The 17239-nt window shown below is 38.1% G+C and overlaps 1 protein-coding gene across 1 annotated transcript; it reads right to left on the bottom strand.

The window, feature by feature from the left end:
- Window positions 1–14969: 14969 nt before the first annotated feature.
- LOC104758402 (uncharacterized) lies at window positions 14970–16174 on the bottom strand. The gene is made up of 3 exons (XM_010481262.3): window positions 15962–16174; window positions 15729–15813; window positions 14970–15603 (listed from the first exon to the last, which is right to left on the bottom strand). Exons 1-3 carry the CDS (start codon window positions 15971–15973, stop codon window positions 15194–15196), a joined length of 507 nt encoding a protein of 168 aa, XP_010479564.2. The 5' UTR covers window positions 15974–16174; the 3' UTR covers window positions 14970–15193.
- Window positions 16175–17239: the final 1065 nt, after the last annotated feature.

Here is a 17239-nt window from a genome sequence, read left to right as displayed (position 1 = left end):
GTTTTCTCACTCTCTATGTGATCTTGGCTCTAGTATAAATTTGATGCCACATTCTGTTGTTGTGAGACTTGGGATGACGGATTTCAAGCCAACTAAGATCTCTCTTATCTTGGCTGATCGATCTAGGAGGATTCCTGAAGGTGTCTTGGAAGATATTCCGATTAATATTGGAGAATGCATGATTCCCACTGACTTTGTGGTGCTGGAATATGACAAAGAGCCTAGTGATCCTCTCATCTTAGGACGCTCATTCTTGGCTACAGCTAGTGCTATCATAGATGTGAAGAAGGGACATATAGCCTTGAATGTAGAAGATTTGGTCATGAACTTTGAGATGGACAAGCTGAGAAGGGTTCCCACTATTGATGGTCAGATGTTTTCTGTGGAGATTGCTTCTGATGATGATCTGATCATAGAGCTTCATGAAGACATTACTGCTGGGTATGTAAAGGAGTTGGAGACTATTGAGAAAGTGAGCAAGCAAGCTGCTAAGCTTGAAGATTGGAGTGGAGATCATCTAATCAGTACTAGAGACCATGATGAGGTTTCAATGCATGACAAGTCTCTGGAAGATGACGTTTTTGTAATGGAAACACGGATTGCTGAGGAAAGTTGCAGAATCGTTGAAGAAACACGAGTTGCAGGCACTGCATCGATCGATGCAGCTGTTGCATCGATCGACACTCCTTCCAGAGACAGTTTGGACTTGTCCAAAACCGATGATTCTCGAGTTGGTTCCTCAGCTGCAACCAGTTGTAAAGGTGAAATCTCACCATTCCACAGTCCAGAAACCACAGGTAAGGCCAAGGTATGCATCTCCTTCTCCCAAACCTTCTCCTATCATCAATAAGAATTTCAAAGGTACAAAAACTGTTGTGCAGTTAACCAAGCCACGAGATTATCGTAGAGCGCTTGTTTCTTCTGTTGATGATTTTGCAGGACTTAAAAGAAAGCCACCCATACCTCAGTCCCGCCCTTGCCCTGTTCCTCACATCCTTGGCAGATCTCATGCATATACTGCCTACACACCACCTTGGATGAAGAGGACATACTCTCGGAAGCATTCACTGCCATGTTCCGATCCACCGGATGCCTGAGATCCGACACAGTCAAGCTAATGACTGAAAACAAGCGCTTAGTGGGAGACAACCCACTGGTAAGTTTTTCTTTTTCCTTGTTCTTTTGAATTATTTTTATTTTTATTTTTATTCGCCAATCTCTTACTTGATAACACTGGGGACAGTGTTGTTTAAGTCTGGGGGAGGCAGTTACTAACTACGTTTTTGTTTTTGAAAAAAAAAAAAAATTTTGTTTTATTAAGTCAAAATTTTGTTGGGAACTATGATTTTTCTTTTTAGTGTATTGCCTTGGTTGATTAATGCTGCAGATTGAATCCACAAATCCGACTAATGAAAAATCCAATGGCTGACCAGTGAACCAGAGACATCCGAATTTCCAACAGAATCCATAAAAGCTTGAGGTAATTTCTGTACTTTTCTTTTTACCTCATCAAGGAGATTGATGTTCATAGAGCTTGACTCCTTGTTCATACCTGACAAGTAAGACTTCAGAAAGAAAATGGTACTCCTCTCCCTTATTTAAGTTAAAAAAATCCTGAGAGCTTTGTTTAGAAAAAAAAAAGAGAATAAAAGATGAGATGATTTTGATCAATTTAGAGAGGTAGGTAAATTACCTGTGACCTCATTATTCTACTCTTAAATCAAATGATCATACAAAGCTTGGAAGCGAGGGGTAGATAAATTACCGATGACCCCATTATTCGCCTACAACTTTGAGAAAAAAAAAGAAAACAAAGCAAAGCTCTAAGGAAAAATAAAAAGAATAAGTCTGGGGGAGAGATAGAGTACCAAATGTGGTAAAAGATATGTCTTGCTTGTTATGGTATTGTACGGGAATGAGTCTAGAAGGTTCTTGATATTGATCAAATTGATGAGACCCACCAATGAAAGCTTAATGGAGGAAGTAGTGAAATTTGGTTTGAATTTGTGATGCTATGAAAGTCAATGGAGAAGTACATGGTGGTTCGATTTGGATTTATCTGCTAAGCATGTGGATTAAGGTTTGGATGATTATGGTATTGCTTTATAAAGAAAATGAGTTCCTGCGTTTTCAAACCTCTTTCACAGATGAAGTTTATGTTTTGCTTGAGGGCAAGCAAAGGCTAAGTCTGGGGGAGTTGATATATCATGGTTTTTAGGTGTTTTTAGCCATGATATAAGTCTTATCTATAGAGTCTTTTGGTGTTTTTAGAGTCTTTTTGAGTCTTTATAGGAATTATCATGGATGGGAGCATAATGGAGCTAAATTGGAGGATTTGGAGCTTAATCAAGCATTGAAGCTGAGCTACGAAGTTGGGAGACGAAATTTAGAGAGTGCATCGATCGACACACTGATATGCATCGATCGATGCTAGGCCAAAGTCAAAATTGGAAGTTTTCCCACAAGTTTTGAAGATTTACAAAGTTGCCCCAAAGTCTTCCATATTTGCATCATTGGTCCCTGGCCGTGTTTAGGAATATAAATAGGATTTTTGTGGTCATTATTTAGACCTAAGCTTTATTTTTCCCTGCAACTTTTGAGAGCAAAACCCTGAGAGATTTTTAGAGAGCTTTTGGAGAGAAGAATTAAGACTCGTTCAGAGAAGATTTAGAACTCTTTTATTTCTTCCTTTAATCTCTTAATGCAATTTATTCAGAAGATGTTTTGTGTTTCATTGATTATGTCTGAGTAGATCTGCTTGTTAGGTTTAGGGTTTCTCATTAGGGATTTCATGGATTATTAGATCTGTTATTACTTAGGATTCATTATCTTTCTTGTTCTTCACCATAGGTTGTTCTTAATGCTAGATCTTTGATTAGTCATCTGGATTTAGATCTTAGGATTATTGATTGATATGAGAATATAATTGATTTTCCTCATAAAACCTTTGGTGAGCAAAATTATTTCTTGCAAAGAGATTTGATTTAGTAATTTTGTGAACTTACCTAAACCTGATTTTATTGCTGGTTTTTAACTTGAATTTTGCAAAGAGATTTGGATTTTCTGGTTTTAAAACTTAGATAATATTTGCAGTGAGAACTGATTTATTTTATAATTGTGTTTAGAGTTCAAGAACGGTGCTTAATTGTTGAATCCTGCTTACTTAATTAATTGATCTGATTTTCCATGATTTCCTGAGAATTTCCCTAGGCCTAGCGTTTATTCCATCTGAATTTACATCTCTTTTATTTTCTGTTTATTCTTGCAATTTAATTACAATATTTCTGTTTAGCATAATTAAAGGATTATTAAGTCTATTGTGTGAATCTAGAGTTCTTGTGGATTCGATCCCAAAGTACTACAATTATTCTCTTAATTTGAGAGAGTAGCTCAGGGTTAAATTTGAGCACCCCACAGATCAATTAGTGGCAACTTGTCCTGTGGGAAGGTTGTTAAAGGGTGAGGACCAGGGTTTGAGGAACGCCTGGCGCACCAATAACCTACTGGTGGATTCGGATATCCAGAGTGATGGGTTAGGATCGATGCCCTGCAGGGCCAGCTTGGGGTCCGTTGGGACGGCTAGCTGGGGGCTAGCAGGGTCCACGGACGGTCCGTTGGGGCATCTAGCGGGGGGTTAGTGGGGTCCGCAGGACGGGTTGTCACACTTAGAAAGAATTTAGAGAGTAGTTGTCAAAAAAAAAAAAATTAGAGAGTAGTATAGACTAATGATATCATTTTAATAATATCATTTTAATAAACCATAAATATAAAAGATAAATATTGGTATAAGTCACGACATACCTTTAGACTTAAACGTTCTTTCGCACTTGATTATTTGGCCCTATTACTTTCAATCTATGTTGATTCCTTCACATGATGTGATTTTGCTTTTTGCTTTTAGTGACAATAGAACATTGTTGTACATTTCTTTTTGCGGTGATTTGTAGTACATGAACACTCAATTCCTACAACTGCAGTATCTGTCAACATGTTAAATAGACTTCAATTTGCCATAGGGGCGTGTCGAGATTTGTAATGTCTTGCAATGACACAGTAATGACTTGAAATAACATTTTTCTTGAAGCCAATTCTTTGAGACGGCTATAAAAAGGCTCCTTATTGGCTTTGCCATGAAAATGTAGCCATAACCAATTCACTGAATGGGATACACATTGGTTCTACATTGGTTATTCATTGATGGTTTAGCCTTAGACAATTTGGTAAATTGACTTTACATCGGCTCTAAAACAATAAAGATGTCGCAACCAAATTATAGAATTGGCTACAAATTGACTTCATATTGGCTCCAATTTCTTTGAAATGGATACACGTTTGACTCCGTGTTAGTCTAAATCGATATTTGGCCATATCCAGTTTATTGAATTGGCCATACATTGACCCTGCATTGGCTCTAAAACGACAATGTGGCCCTAACCAATTTCTTGATTTGGCTACACATTGACTATGCATTGGCTCTAAAACGACAATGTGGCTCTAAACAATTTCTTGAATTGGCTACACATTAACTCTGCATTGGCTCTAAAACGACAAAGTGGCCCTAACCACTTTCTTAAATTGGCTACAAACTGACTCTGCATTTGCTGTAAAACGACAATGCAGCCATAACCAATTGAGGGGATGGGTTTCAAATTGGTTGTACATTGACAAATTTGTCACAGCCAAATTATTGATGCCATGCTCGTTACATGATTTAGGATCGTGACCAATTTATCGTGTCATTCTAACGAGTTCAACTTTCAAGCGTTTCACAGTGAATTTATTGTTAGCAAGTGTTTTGCTGTCAAGTTCATATATTTTTTTATCCAACCACCTGGTGGATACCAAATCCGTTAAATTTTCATGGCGACGTCTCGCTAGTAGGCAGTGCAGCGAGTGTTTTGTGAAATAATGAGATGCGTGCTAGATCTACAGACTTGTATGACATATATGTATGTGCGATGCTTTACAGAGAGATAAAAGGATAGTGAAGAGATGACACAAGAGATTTGTTAACGGGGTTCGGATAACCTAAATCCCCGGGACCAAGTCCAGAATCATTCACTAGAATAAGAACGCAAAAGTCACATTTGCCAATGGTATCTAGCACACACTTTTGCCTACCACTCTTATCTACATGAACTAAATGAACCACCACTCTTTGTCTTTTCCGACGAGTGTGAACCTCTACAAAAACCACCAACAGATTCTCTATCTTGTTGGTGGGACAACACCACACACAACATGTGTGCTTCTCTCAATTTAGGTCTAAAGTGTGTGTCCTTCTTCTTATCACCACCTCTTCCTTTTATACCTTTTAGAGATTTCTACAAACCCTAGGTTCCACAAGCTTCTTCCTCTTGTCTTCTGGGTAAAAGCTTGTTCTCTTTTTGTCAACTTGACCCATGTCTTTGTACTGTTGCACCTAACACACACATGCCTTTCCTCTAACACAGCCGCTCCAATAGTTGCTGCAACTTGAAGCTTTTCTGCTCTGTTGCACTACACAGACACTACATATTGTCTGCTCTGTTTTCTTCTCTGTTTTGCTACACAACCTCTAAACATTGTCTGCTCTATTTCCAGCTCTGTTGTACTTCAGGTTCACTCAACTGCTAGATAACTTTTCTCTATTATAGTTGCTCATTTATTTCTGCTCTGATGCGATTTCAGGTTCCTCAGCTGATTATGGATATCTTGGCTGAGTTCTCACTTATTCGATCTTCACACTAAGACTCCAAGGTTTAGCATGTCACTTCATTCCATGTGTCTTCACATTGAGTTGTCTTGGCTGTGGTAGATTCTCTGATACTCTATCTGAGGAATCATTGCGCCTATGTGTGTAGCTAGTCACACATGCTCCAGCTTGTTTAGTGCTTCTGTGTCTGAACATGAGTTTGTATAAGACTTGTTCACTGCAACGTTCACTGAATCTATGTATGTACTCTTGGTTGTATCAGGTTTACTCATTGCTTCTTTTTTTTTTTTTTTTTTTTTGATAATCCAGGTATCCAAAGCCCAGTGGGACCCTGACTAGCCCACTAGCCCGAAGGCTTGGCGTGCGTCCCGAAGGCGGCAAGAGTGGTTCCTGGAGGCCGCAGAGCCCAATGTTAAATTTTTCTGCGGTGGCCACTTAAGGTGTTTGCAGCCGTGGGGATTCGAACCCGGGAGTATTGGTAATCTCACCCTCAACCCGAAATCCATCCTACCACTGGCCCACCTATGAGTGGTTTACTCATTGCTTCTTGATCATCTTTCTTGTGTTGTATAACCAGTAACAACACCAATATATCTTTAATCTCTCCCTTTGTTACTGAGTTATAGAACTCAAGCTTTCTCCATTCTTGCACTTGATGATCTTCAAGCTTTCATGTTGTAAATGAGACTTTGGCATCTTCATTACCTTGAGAGGATTCTGTCATTTTGATCTTCTCTCTTCTGTTTCAAAGGTTGCTCCTTTACGCCTTGTTGTCAGTCTTACAATTATGTCAACACAATGTATCTTCAATCTCTCCCTTGTTGACTGAGTTGTAGGACTGACAAACGTTGATGATCTGGAACCTCTACATATCATGTTCTTGTTTCTAATGGCACATCTGTTTCCAACAACTTCAATTTTGGTCAACACACCAATCAATCTCTCCCTTGTTGACTGAGTTGAAGCACTCTAGCTCTCCCTTAATCATAACCCATCAAGTTCCTGATTTTGACCTGATCACATCTTCAATTGAATATCAAACGCCTCCAAGTGTTGCCAGCAACCACGACATAGCATAGCAACAACAACAACTAGCATATGGGAGTAAATCAAAGAGTCTCCCTTTAAAGCTCAGTTTGATATTCCACTTCATACAATGAAACCAACTCATCATCATCAAACCTTGGATTTTGAATGTAACGCCATCTTCTGCATTTATCAAACACCTTCAAGTTGTGACAGCAGCAATGACACAAGCATAGCAGCCCCAACAACTAGCAAATGGGAGTCAGTACAAGAACTCTCCCTTTTTAGCGCAGTTTGATACTCAAGCAATCAATGGCACTAACTCATCCTGCAAGGCAACCATAAAAGCTCCCGCTGCTTGAGTGCATAACTAAGGTAAAGTAACATATCAAGAGCATAGTCCAATAAGGAACTCATTAAGCAAATATTGATCCTCCTCTTGCTTTGATGTTAAGAGTCTGCTCAGACTTGCCTGAACACTGCAGAAACTTCACACACCAAAATCATAAAACCATAACACGACATCAGCCATCAAACCATTGACAATGATTACTTAGTTACAATGACACAAATAAGAGTAGCTCAGAACTAGTTAACCCATCTTCAAAAATGTACTGCTGTCGCCAATAGGAACAGGATCAAAGCCTGCCGTACGCACAGGACAGCTAATTTCTGAAGACAAAAACACAAACCAGTACTGAGCCAAGAACACTTCCTTGAGAACACAATTTTCGAACATCTTAAACTTCTCTTTGAACCTCATGAATCTTAACTTGATCAGAGCCTCAGTAGCACTAGCAAGCATTGTGCTTCATTTCAAAAGTGCAGCCTTGAACAATGGAAACCAGAACTGATCAAAAGCAATAACATGATCATCAAAATAATATCTTTGTAGTCGCAGCGGAAACATAGACAATTCTCTCGAACCATGATGATCTTGTGAAATGTAGCACTGACTGAATAGCCTCAACTTCCGTCTTTGCTTCTGCAGACTAGCTTGTTCAAGTAGTCTTAATCGAATACTGTTTTTCATCCTTGCAAATATAGGCTTCAAGACGCTCTTCTTTACTAAGTCAGATCAGAGATCCATATATTGTACATCATGAAGTTGAGCTTCCATATCAACCAGTTGCAATACATATCCCACCCATGCTTTTCTTGAAGCTCCTCCTGAACCTCAAGCAATATACAAAACCAGAGACTGGGTACAAAACCACACGCACACAACAGTTGCTTCCAACACCGAACAAGACATCATGACCATAATATCAACCAGGTGTGCACACCGACTTTAACCAGAAAACTATACTTCAGCTTAAGAGCAACGTTGAGATAAATCCAGATGAACATACTTTGAGGTAACCTTTGAACAACATCTTTTGAGCCCAACTGTGAATCAGTGAATAAGACAGATGATTGCAGCTTCTGTAGGAGTTGTTGTTTCAGTATTTGGAACGTCTTTCTTCAAACACACATAAGAAGGACCTCAAATAAAATACTTAGATTTTTAAAACCTGGAGCAGCAACAACTTCTTGAATTTCAAAAGCGATGTCCCAACTTTTACTGACAAGACACTTCAGCTTCCTGGGTTACAACTTAACCGGTATTACTCAAAGCTGAGTATTCTACCTCAAATTGATCCCGACCAACATCTCCTTGCAGATGTCACTTAAGCTAACCTTGCAGAACTGAACCGGAGTTACACAACTCTGAGTATTCTACCTCAGATTGATCCTGACCATCTTATACTACTAGTGAAAGTGAATCCTTCTCTTGAAATTTAATAATCCGGCGCACTTATTCTTCTCTTCCAACACCCAGAGGTCTTCTTGAATATTCTACAATAACCAACTTAACAGTGTGAACCAATACAGGGCATAACTGAGAGCAAAACCATTAACAGCTGTTAGGAGCTTCAAGGACATTTCCTCACTAAAACCTCCAAGAACCACCAATATTTTCGACAAGCAAAATATTTTTCGGGTTCACATCTCCACAAAAGACACTTCTTTCGCGACACTAACTCCCAGCAGAGATTAATTTCTTTACAATCATTTTTCATCACAAAGAAAATTTCACTTTCATCACCACAACTTCAGATAAGTCTTCATTCCACACTTCTACACAATCAACTTTCTTTTACTCACAATTGAGTCTTGATACCTAGTTGATTGTGATTTCCTGACCTAGGAACATTAAGAACTTCTGTCTCTTTTTCCAAACATGAGGTCTTGAATTGAGCTTCTTCTCCTGCCTTGATGCAGAGCATAAACGAAATAATAAAACAGCCCAAAAAATTCCAAAATGTTGTGGGATGATCAAGCATAGCAATATGAAGCCACAAGAGAGAGCGGATCATAATTTGGGTTTACAAAGGAACTTTTAAATCATTGGGAAGATCTTGCTTTCAAGATTCCAAAACATCTTTCAATGCACAAATCTGAGGTATACAGTGAAGTCAAACACAGAGGTAAAGTCAGACAAGAACCCAGCTTCATGAGCCTGTAACTCCATCAAACTCATAACTTCTTCATATCTTCTTTATATCTTCTTCTTTTAACATTATGAGTTTGTTTTTCTCCCCCATGTTGATTATGTGTTTCAACCAAGAACTGTTCCATAGGAAACACACAATCAACATAGACTCATCTGTTTGCAGACTTCAAAGACCTTGATATATCTATCAAAGACTTCAAACACACAATCACAATTTCTTGATCCACGACACAAACGAAGCAGCAACTCAACCCAGAAACTTTTGCAACTTGGTGGCAAGATCAACATCAGAGATACAAAGCCACATGTGAAAGCAGATCATGGTTTGGGGTTACTGTTTGAAAGTTATGACCAAATCCCCAAAACATATCTAGAAGATAACTCTGCAAACAACCAACTTCAAAAGCAGATTCCAATAATATCATAGAGAACCAGAAAGAGATCTTTATGTCCTTGAGAAGATCTCATTTCCAATTTTTCAAAACATCTGCCAGCACTAGAAACCAAGATCTGGAGTCAAAGGAAAATGTAGAAGAAGAACACATACCAGAGACACAACAATTTCCTTGATGTATGAAATTATAACACGACTGCAAATTTCAGTATCTGAAAAATCATTCATTTGATCTCTTCTCAAAAGCCAGCAACTTTCATAAGACCCATAATCCAAATGATTATCTTTTGATGATACTTCCCTTTCTTGTGATCTCAACCAATCAATATGACCTCAAGTCTTCTTCTTTAGCTAGGAGCATCTTTGATAGGCTGAGACAAACCTCTACAACGCAACTCATGCACTTCAGCCCCACTCTGATCACTTGTTCACCATATTGTTTCTATCTCCATCAGATCGCAACACTCCACGTGCTTCTTCAAGAATACATAAAGGCTCAAACTGAACCCAAACAAGTGGTTGACGTCGAACTCCACTGCTTTGACCTATCTTCACCATTTTCTGTAATGGGCTTAGATATAATAGCACACTAGGCCTATGCACAGTTACCAGGAACCCAACATAACACAAGACCACACAAAATCAATTCTTCATCTTTCTCAAGAGGCATCAGCGACAACCTTCAGTATTAGTGAGGATCAAACTCCATTCCTCACACAAGCTCTTCTTCACTCTTTCTCTAAAGTCCCAACACAAGTAGCACTTGTGATTGCAAAGAACCAATCAAACAACCAATGAATCCTCAGCGGTGGAGAGATGAATATCTTCTTCTCATACTCAAAATCAGATGTAAACCACACCACTTTGTCTCTCTTTTAACTGTTAGAGACACAGAACAAGGACTCACTCCAGATCTGGGTTATCAACTATGAGCATCCGGTTACATCTTCTTAGCCTCCAACTCTCTGTAGATTCAGCTTCTTGTGTCAATGCAGAGACCACGGAGAATCTTTGAGCATCAATAGATCCTTTATTAATTTCATGGCAAAACCAAATCCACACGTGGTAAAAACCTTCAAATGCTCAACACCTTAAAACAACTCCTTGTGGGCTTTTATTAGCCTGATTTACAAATTTAGATGAAGGCCGACCAATAACACAAAATGCCCATATGAGAAGACCTTTCTCCTTTCTTCGACTTCAATTTCTCACGACATCAGAACCAAGACATCTTGAAGACGACACTGAAAATCCCGATGAACTATACAAACATATTCCGGTGAGTTTAAAACAGATCCACCATTGTCATCTTTCTCTCATTCTCTTTGTTCTTCATTTTCACCAACCTGGAAAGAACTCATCACTTGATTTTCTCCAAATAAGTTCATAGCTCTTCTTCCTCATCTAGACACATCTCAGGATCTAACCTGTTAGAGACAGTGTAATCTCAAGTCGGTTTCCTGCTCTGATACCAATTAAAATAATGAGATGCGTGCTAGATCTACAGACTTGTATGACATATATGTATTTGTGATGCTTTACAGAGAGATAAGAGGATAGTGAAGAGATGACACAAGAGATTTCTTAACAGGGTTCGGATAACCGACATCCCCGGGACCAAATCCAGAATCATTCACTAGAATAAGAACGCAAAAGTCACATTTGCCAACGGTATCTAGCACACACTTGTGCCTACCACTCTTATCTACATGAACTAAAGGAACCACCACTCTTTGTCTTTTCCGACGAGTATGAACCTCTACAAAAACCACCAACAGATTCTCTATCTTGTTGGTGGGACAACACCACACACAACATGTGTTCTTCTCTCAATTTAGGTCTAAGGTGCATGTCCTTCTTCTTATCACCACCTCTTCCTTTTATACCTCTTAGAGATTTCTACAAACCCTAGGTTCCACAAGCTTCTTCCTCTTGTCTTCTGGGTAAAAGCTTGTTCTCTTTTTGTCAACTTGACCCATGTCTTTGTACTGTTGCACCTAACACACGCATGCCTTTCCTCTGACACAGCCGCTCCACTAGTTGCTGCAACTTGAAGCTTTTCCGCTCTGTTGCAATACACAGCCACTACACATTGTCTGCTTTGTTTTCTTCTCTGTTGTGCTACACAACCTCTAAACATTGTCTGCTCTGTTTCCAGCTCTATTGTACTTCAGGTTCACTCAACTGCTATATAACTTTGCTCTGTTATAGTTGCTCATTTCTTTCTGCTCTGATGCGCTTTCAGGTTCCTCAGCTGATTATGGATATCTTGGCTGAGTTCTCACTTCTTGGATCTTCACACTAAGACTCCAAGGTTCAGCATGTCACTTCATTTCATGTGTCTTAACATTGAGTTGTCTTGGTTGTGGTAGATTCTCTGATACTCTATCTGAGGAATCATTGCGCCTGTGTCTGTAGCTGGTTACACATGCTCCAGCTTGTTCAATGCTTCTGTGTCTGAACATGAGTTTGTATCAGACTTGTTCACTGCAACGTTCACTGAATCTATGTATGTACTCTTGGTTGTATTAGGTTTACTCATTGCTTATTGATCATCTTTCTTGTGTTGTATAACCAATAACAACACCAATATATCTTCGCCTTTAGGTATTATCCAATTTTTGTAGCGAGCCTATCGTTCATGTATTCGTGTATCAATGGCCTCACTACTGTATACAATAACCAACTTCAGGACCATTTCATGCGTTGTAAGACATGTTTATCTTGTATCGTGACAAGATTCACATCGAGTGACATGATTTTATTATCTTGCAATATAATTTACAGCCCATGTTCATGACATGCGTTCTTAGTTTTAGTAGAGAAAATCTTGAAGATTTTTGCACCAAGTGTCTCACCATAAGATTCTTGTTAACGAGTGTTTATGTTATCAAGTTTTTTCATCTAGTGATTTGTCGGGAAGACTGCCAATTTCCCCACCAGAACTATCGTATCGAGCCAAATAGAGCCTATTCTTTATCCCCGGTCTATATGTCCCAAAAAAAAAAGTTCAATGCCAATTTCCCCCCGAATTAAAAGTTCAAAAGCTATATTTCCCCGAGTTTATTCTTCTACATCAATTAACCCATAATCGTGGTTTGGGATTGGTTTACTATTTACCTAACCGAAAAAGAAAAAACTAAACCTTGATTATACCAAAACAAACCCAATTTTGACCCGATATTCCTCGATTTTATTATCCATTATCACCCAAACCCCTAAAAGAAAAAACCCCCAAATTTGCTAACCCTAGAGATTGAAAACCCAAAGTCGAAGCTTAGATTCTTTAGGGTAGACAGCGTTAATGGCGATTGTCGTTCCAGATGCAGAGTTGGGAGGAGATTTCGATGAAGAAGGGCAATGACAGAGATGAATTTCACATCAACCAGTTGGTCAACGAGTTCGTCGACGAACCCTTCCTCTTGCACGGATAACCCTTCCTCTTGCACGGATAACCGATAACCCTTCCTCTTGCACGGAAACTTGATTCGGTGGAATTTGTTGATACATTACTCATTGTGATACTCGAGCTCATGAAAGAAGAAGCAAATTCAAGAAGAAGAATCGATTATGCAAGAAGTAAAAATTGATTTTAGGTTTTATTTGGAGATTCTAGGTTTTATGATAAACGGGTCGGGTTGGTGTAGGAATTTGGTTCAACAATTGGTTTATTTTTGGGACATATATGGTTTGGTCTCGGGTTTAGACATTATACCACTATAATCCAGAATCGGGGAGATATAGCTTTTGAACTTTTAATTCGGGGGGAAACTGGTATTGAACTTTTTTTCGGGGACATATAGACCGGGGGTAAAGAACGGACTCTATCTGGCTCGATATTTCCGTGATTTGTCACATAAATTTTTTAGCGCTTGCTTCCTCAATTGGTTAGCAGCGACTATCATATTAAAATGATGAAACATTAGTGTTTGGGGAAAAGTAATTGATTCGTTTAGAGACTAAAAAAACAAAAAATAGATGTTGAATAGTCGTTTTTATTGATCAAGGTATCGAGCTCAAATACAAAAATTCAACACACAACGAATCAATGAATCCTAGCCGTGTTCTGGAATTGAATTGTGTGTCTTGTGCTTTAGGTCTCTTGCTTTGCTCTCGATTTCGGCTGTATTGTGTAGAAGTGGCTCTCTTTTTATAGAGAAATCTCTTAAACCCTAATCTTCATGGGATTTAGACCCTAATAACCACCTCTTTGTGAGATAAAGACGTTCTGAATATTTTTTTCACGAGATTGAGTTAAATATCTTCTTGATAATGTCGTAACAAATCAGAATCGGTCCCAAAGTCCCCGTTACGAACAATATTGGCTCGATATTTGTTGTTACGGCCCTTATTGGCTCAATATTTGTCGTTACAATCCGTAATGGCTCGACACTTGTTGTTATGGCCTAGATCGATGTAATCTTTTAAAGAATATATAGTTCTTCATATATATGGAATTATCATATTTACAATACAATTTTTATCTATTATAATTTATATGGTTAAAATTATGCCCAATTAATTAAAAACGTTAATAACAAAAACAAATAAATCCACTTTTTGTATTATTATTATTATTGTTATTAAGTATTTAAGTTTTTAAGGTTTTTAGAGTTTATGTTTCCAATGAGGCATCTGATAGAATATAGGGATATTCTGTTAATCTACTTAGCTATTATCCTGTTAATATTGTTTCATGTATCCCGAGTATATAGGACATTATGTAACCTCTATGACTATATATCGTATGTGAATACAATCATCCTCCTCAAGGGGATTTCATAATTTTCATGGTATCAGAGCCTGTTCGCTCTTGATAACCTTAAGCTTCCGTCTCTCTCTTTTTCTTCTTCTCTATTTCTCCTTCTTGCTTCTCTCTATTCCTTCTGTTTTCATTCGGTTATGGCTGCTCCTCAAGGAACCTATGAGCGCGCATTTGGTGTCACAAACATCAAATCTCATATTCCGCTCATCCTAGACCTTGATGATCATAACTACGACGCATGGAGGGAGCTTTTCCTTACACATTGCCTCGATGTTCTCGGCCACATCGACTTTACAATTTAGCATTCCCAAAGATGCATCATGATTCCGGTTGCCCCTCTCTTGAGTAGATCAAGTTTCTTAATTGGTAAACAAGTTACGACTATACAATTGCTTCGGAATTACAACGAACGCTTACGTTCATGTTATAGATAGAGAAAAAATCGACAATTATTAGGCAACATAGTGACAAACACATGGACTAGCTAGGTTTCCATCTTTTGTGCTAATTACAATGCTATTTCTCTGTAACCAAAACTATATCTTAATGCAAAAATTTATACTATTTGTATTCCTAGCTAGCAAGAAAAGAATTGAGCAAATAGAAGTTGTATCATACTATAACCAAAAACGAGATATACACATGTAACAAAACCCTATAGCCTATATATATATAAATACATACGTAAAAAGGACGATGCCTCAAAATATAATTACTGGTAAGACGAAGACAACTAAAATAACTTCTTGTATTAATTTATTTGCTGGTATATAATAATACTAAATATGAGTAGAAGATTGCGTTGGTTCAGGTGTTTCACATGATGGAGCATCCTTGAGCGTTCGTGTATTCGTGGCAACATTGTCGTCCACCTCCCCAGTTCTCGTAAACGGGCCTTCCGTAACATTGGTACTGTTGGGCCTCGTAATACGGCCCACAATGATACGGCTGCCACGGTGGCATCGGCTGAGGTGCTGGAGTCGGTGCCAGAGCCTGAACAGGAGCAGGAGCCGGAGCCTGAACAGGAGCTGGTGCTGGAGCCTCTTTGGGCTTCTGAGGGGGCTTAGGCTGGGGTTGAGGCGGTTTGGGTGGCTCAAGGATCACGATGGACTTGATAGAACCGTCTCCTTTGGAGCAGAGTTTGTTCATTAGCCTCTCAGGATCGTAACAAACCACTTTGATGAGGATCGTGTTCGACTTCTCATCAAACATTTCGTCTGTTATTTCTATATTTATGGCAAAACAACACATACCACAAAAACCGTATCCATTTATCAAGATTCAAGACTTTTGTCAACCCTCAGTGATTTAAATTGAGCAGAAAATAAAATCAATGAGAGAAGAAACTCACGAGGGAATTTGCGGATAGCTTTCTTAGCCTTTTTGTAGCATTTGGGACAGTTTAGATCCACTTTTAACTTCATCATCACCACCATCTGTTCGTAAATCATATAATTTGATCATTATTACTTTAATTAGTAACCGTATCAGCTATAAAAAGTATTATAGGGTAATTAACAGTTACTAAAGAGAATAAGATCTGATTATAAGAAGTAATTCGAATATTCAGATCCAGAAAAGTACCTTGTCCGCCATAGCTTTGGGGAGTCTTGAGTCACCTAACCTTACAAGTACAAGAACACAAGTTTTTTTTTTTTTAATGTGTATTTTGTTGCATGATTCACTATATATAGAAAGTGATATAAAGAGAGACTCAAAAAAAAAAAAATAAATAAATAAATAAAGTTATATCAAAATTATCTGATTTTGTATCTAAAGGTGACGTGTATGATACACGGTTTATCAACATAATTTCGAAGTTTCTAAAAGTGACACCGACATCGCGTACGTACACGACTGAGAATTACCAAAATGGGCTCACATTATTCAGTGCACGTACACGACCAGAGTTCAAGTGCTTGAAGTGGTCCAAATTTCTCTAATAATTTGATTGATTATTCTTCTGTGGTGCGAAATAGTGAGCCGACATGGATGAAATGGTTGTAAAAGGACCTTCTGAATTTGATGTTTCCAATTCCATTTAAGACTCACTATACCAATCAACTTTAAAAAAATCTGCAGGGAGTCGTGTATCAAACAAAGAAAAAGAAGAAGAACGACAAGTTGATAATAGTCCAATTTTCTGATCTGACAAAAATGAATGACAAAATTAAAGCGAATCTTATAATTCAGTGTGAGATTCGTCCTCAGATATTTTAAAGCCCTAATCCTTGATTTTTATACTCGACTTATATTGTCTTAACCTTATATTTCACTGGGGAAGCAATAATTAGTACTCGAAAAGTAAGTAAATCCGATCCAAAGCAAGTGGAGGGAAAAACATAACTAAAGAACACCAAGCAAACATTAATTGCTTTCAGGATTAATATCATAAAAAAAGAAATATGAGACTTGCTTTATGTGGCAATACTCTAAGTTACATTTTTAAAATGTGATAATTTAGTGATGACAAACATACATATATACACTATGCATACTAATTTAGTTGCAAGAAAATTCTAACCACGTGGACTTTTTGATATTTTGTTAGAGTATCACTGTATCAGTATGTCGACGCACGTCCAATACAATATTGCCAACAAATCTAAGAAAATATATTTTAGTGATCTTATATTAAAATTATTCTCTATATAGGGCCTGATAAGAGACTAACACGTACACGTACAACAACCAAACGTCTTTAAGGTTTCCCAAATAAGTTCTCATAAGGATTGAATCGATTGATAGATGATGCTGAAGTTGTTGTAGTGGACAACATATTATTGAGGAAATTACAACCAGAAATAGTACAAACATTATGGATAAGCTTTTTTTTTTGTCATCAATTATATATAGATAAGC

The sequence above is a fragment of the Camelina sativa genome, chromosome 17 (genome assembly GCF_030686135.1).
Source record: "Camelina sativa cultivar CO46 ecotype springtype chromosome 17, ASM3068613v1".
In the NCBI taxonomy this organism is placed as follows: domain Eukaryota; kingdom Viridiplantae; phylum Streptophyta; class Magnoliopsida; order Brassicales; family Brassicaceae; genus Camelina; species Camelina sativa.
This window is presented reverse-complemented; position numbering and strand designations above follow the sequence as displayed.

Coding starts and splice junctions, on each gene's coding strand:
- LOC104758402 (XM_010481262.3), bottom strand. Junction 15,604..15,728: donor AGCTATCCGCAAATTCCCTC/GTGAGTTTCTTC, acceptor CCATAAATATAG/AAATAACAGACGAAATGTTT.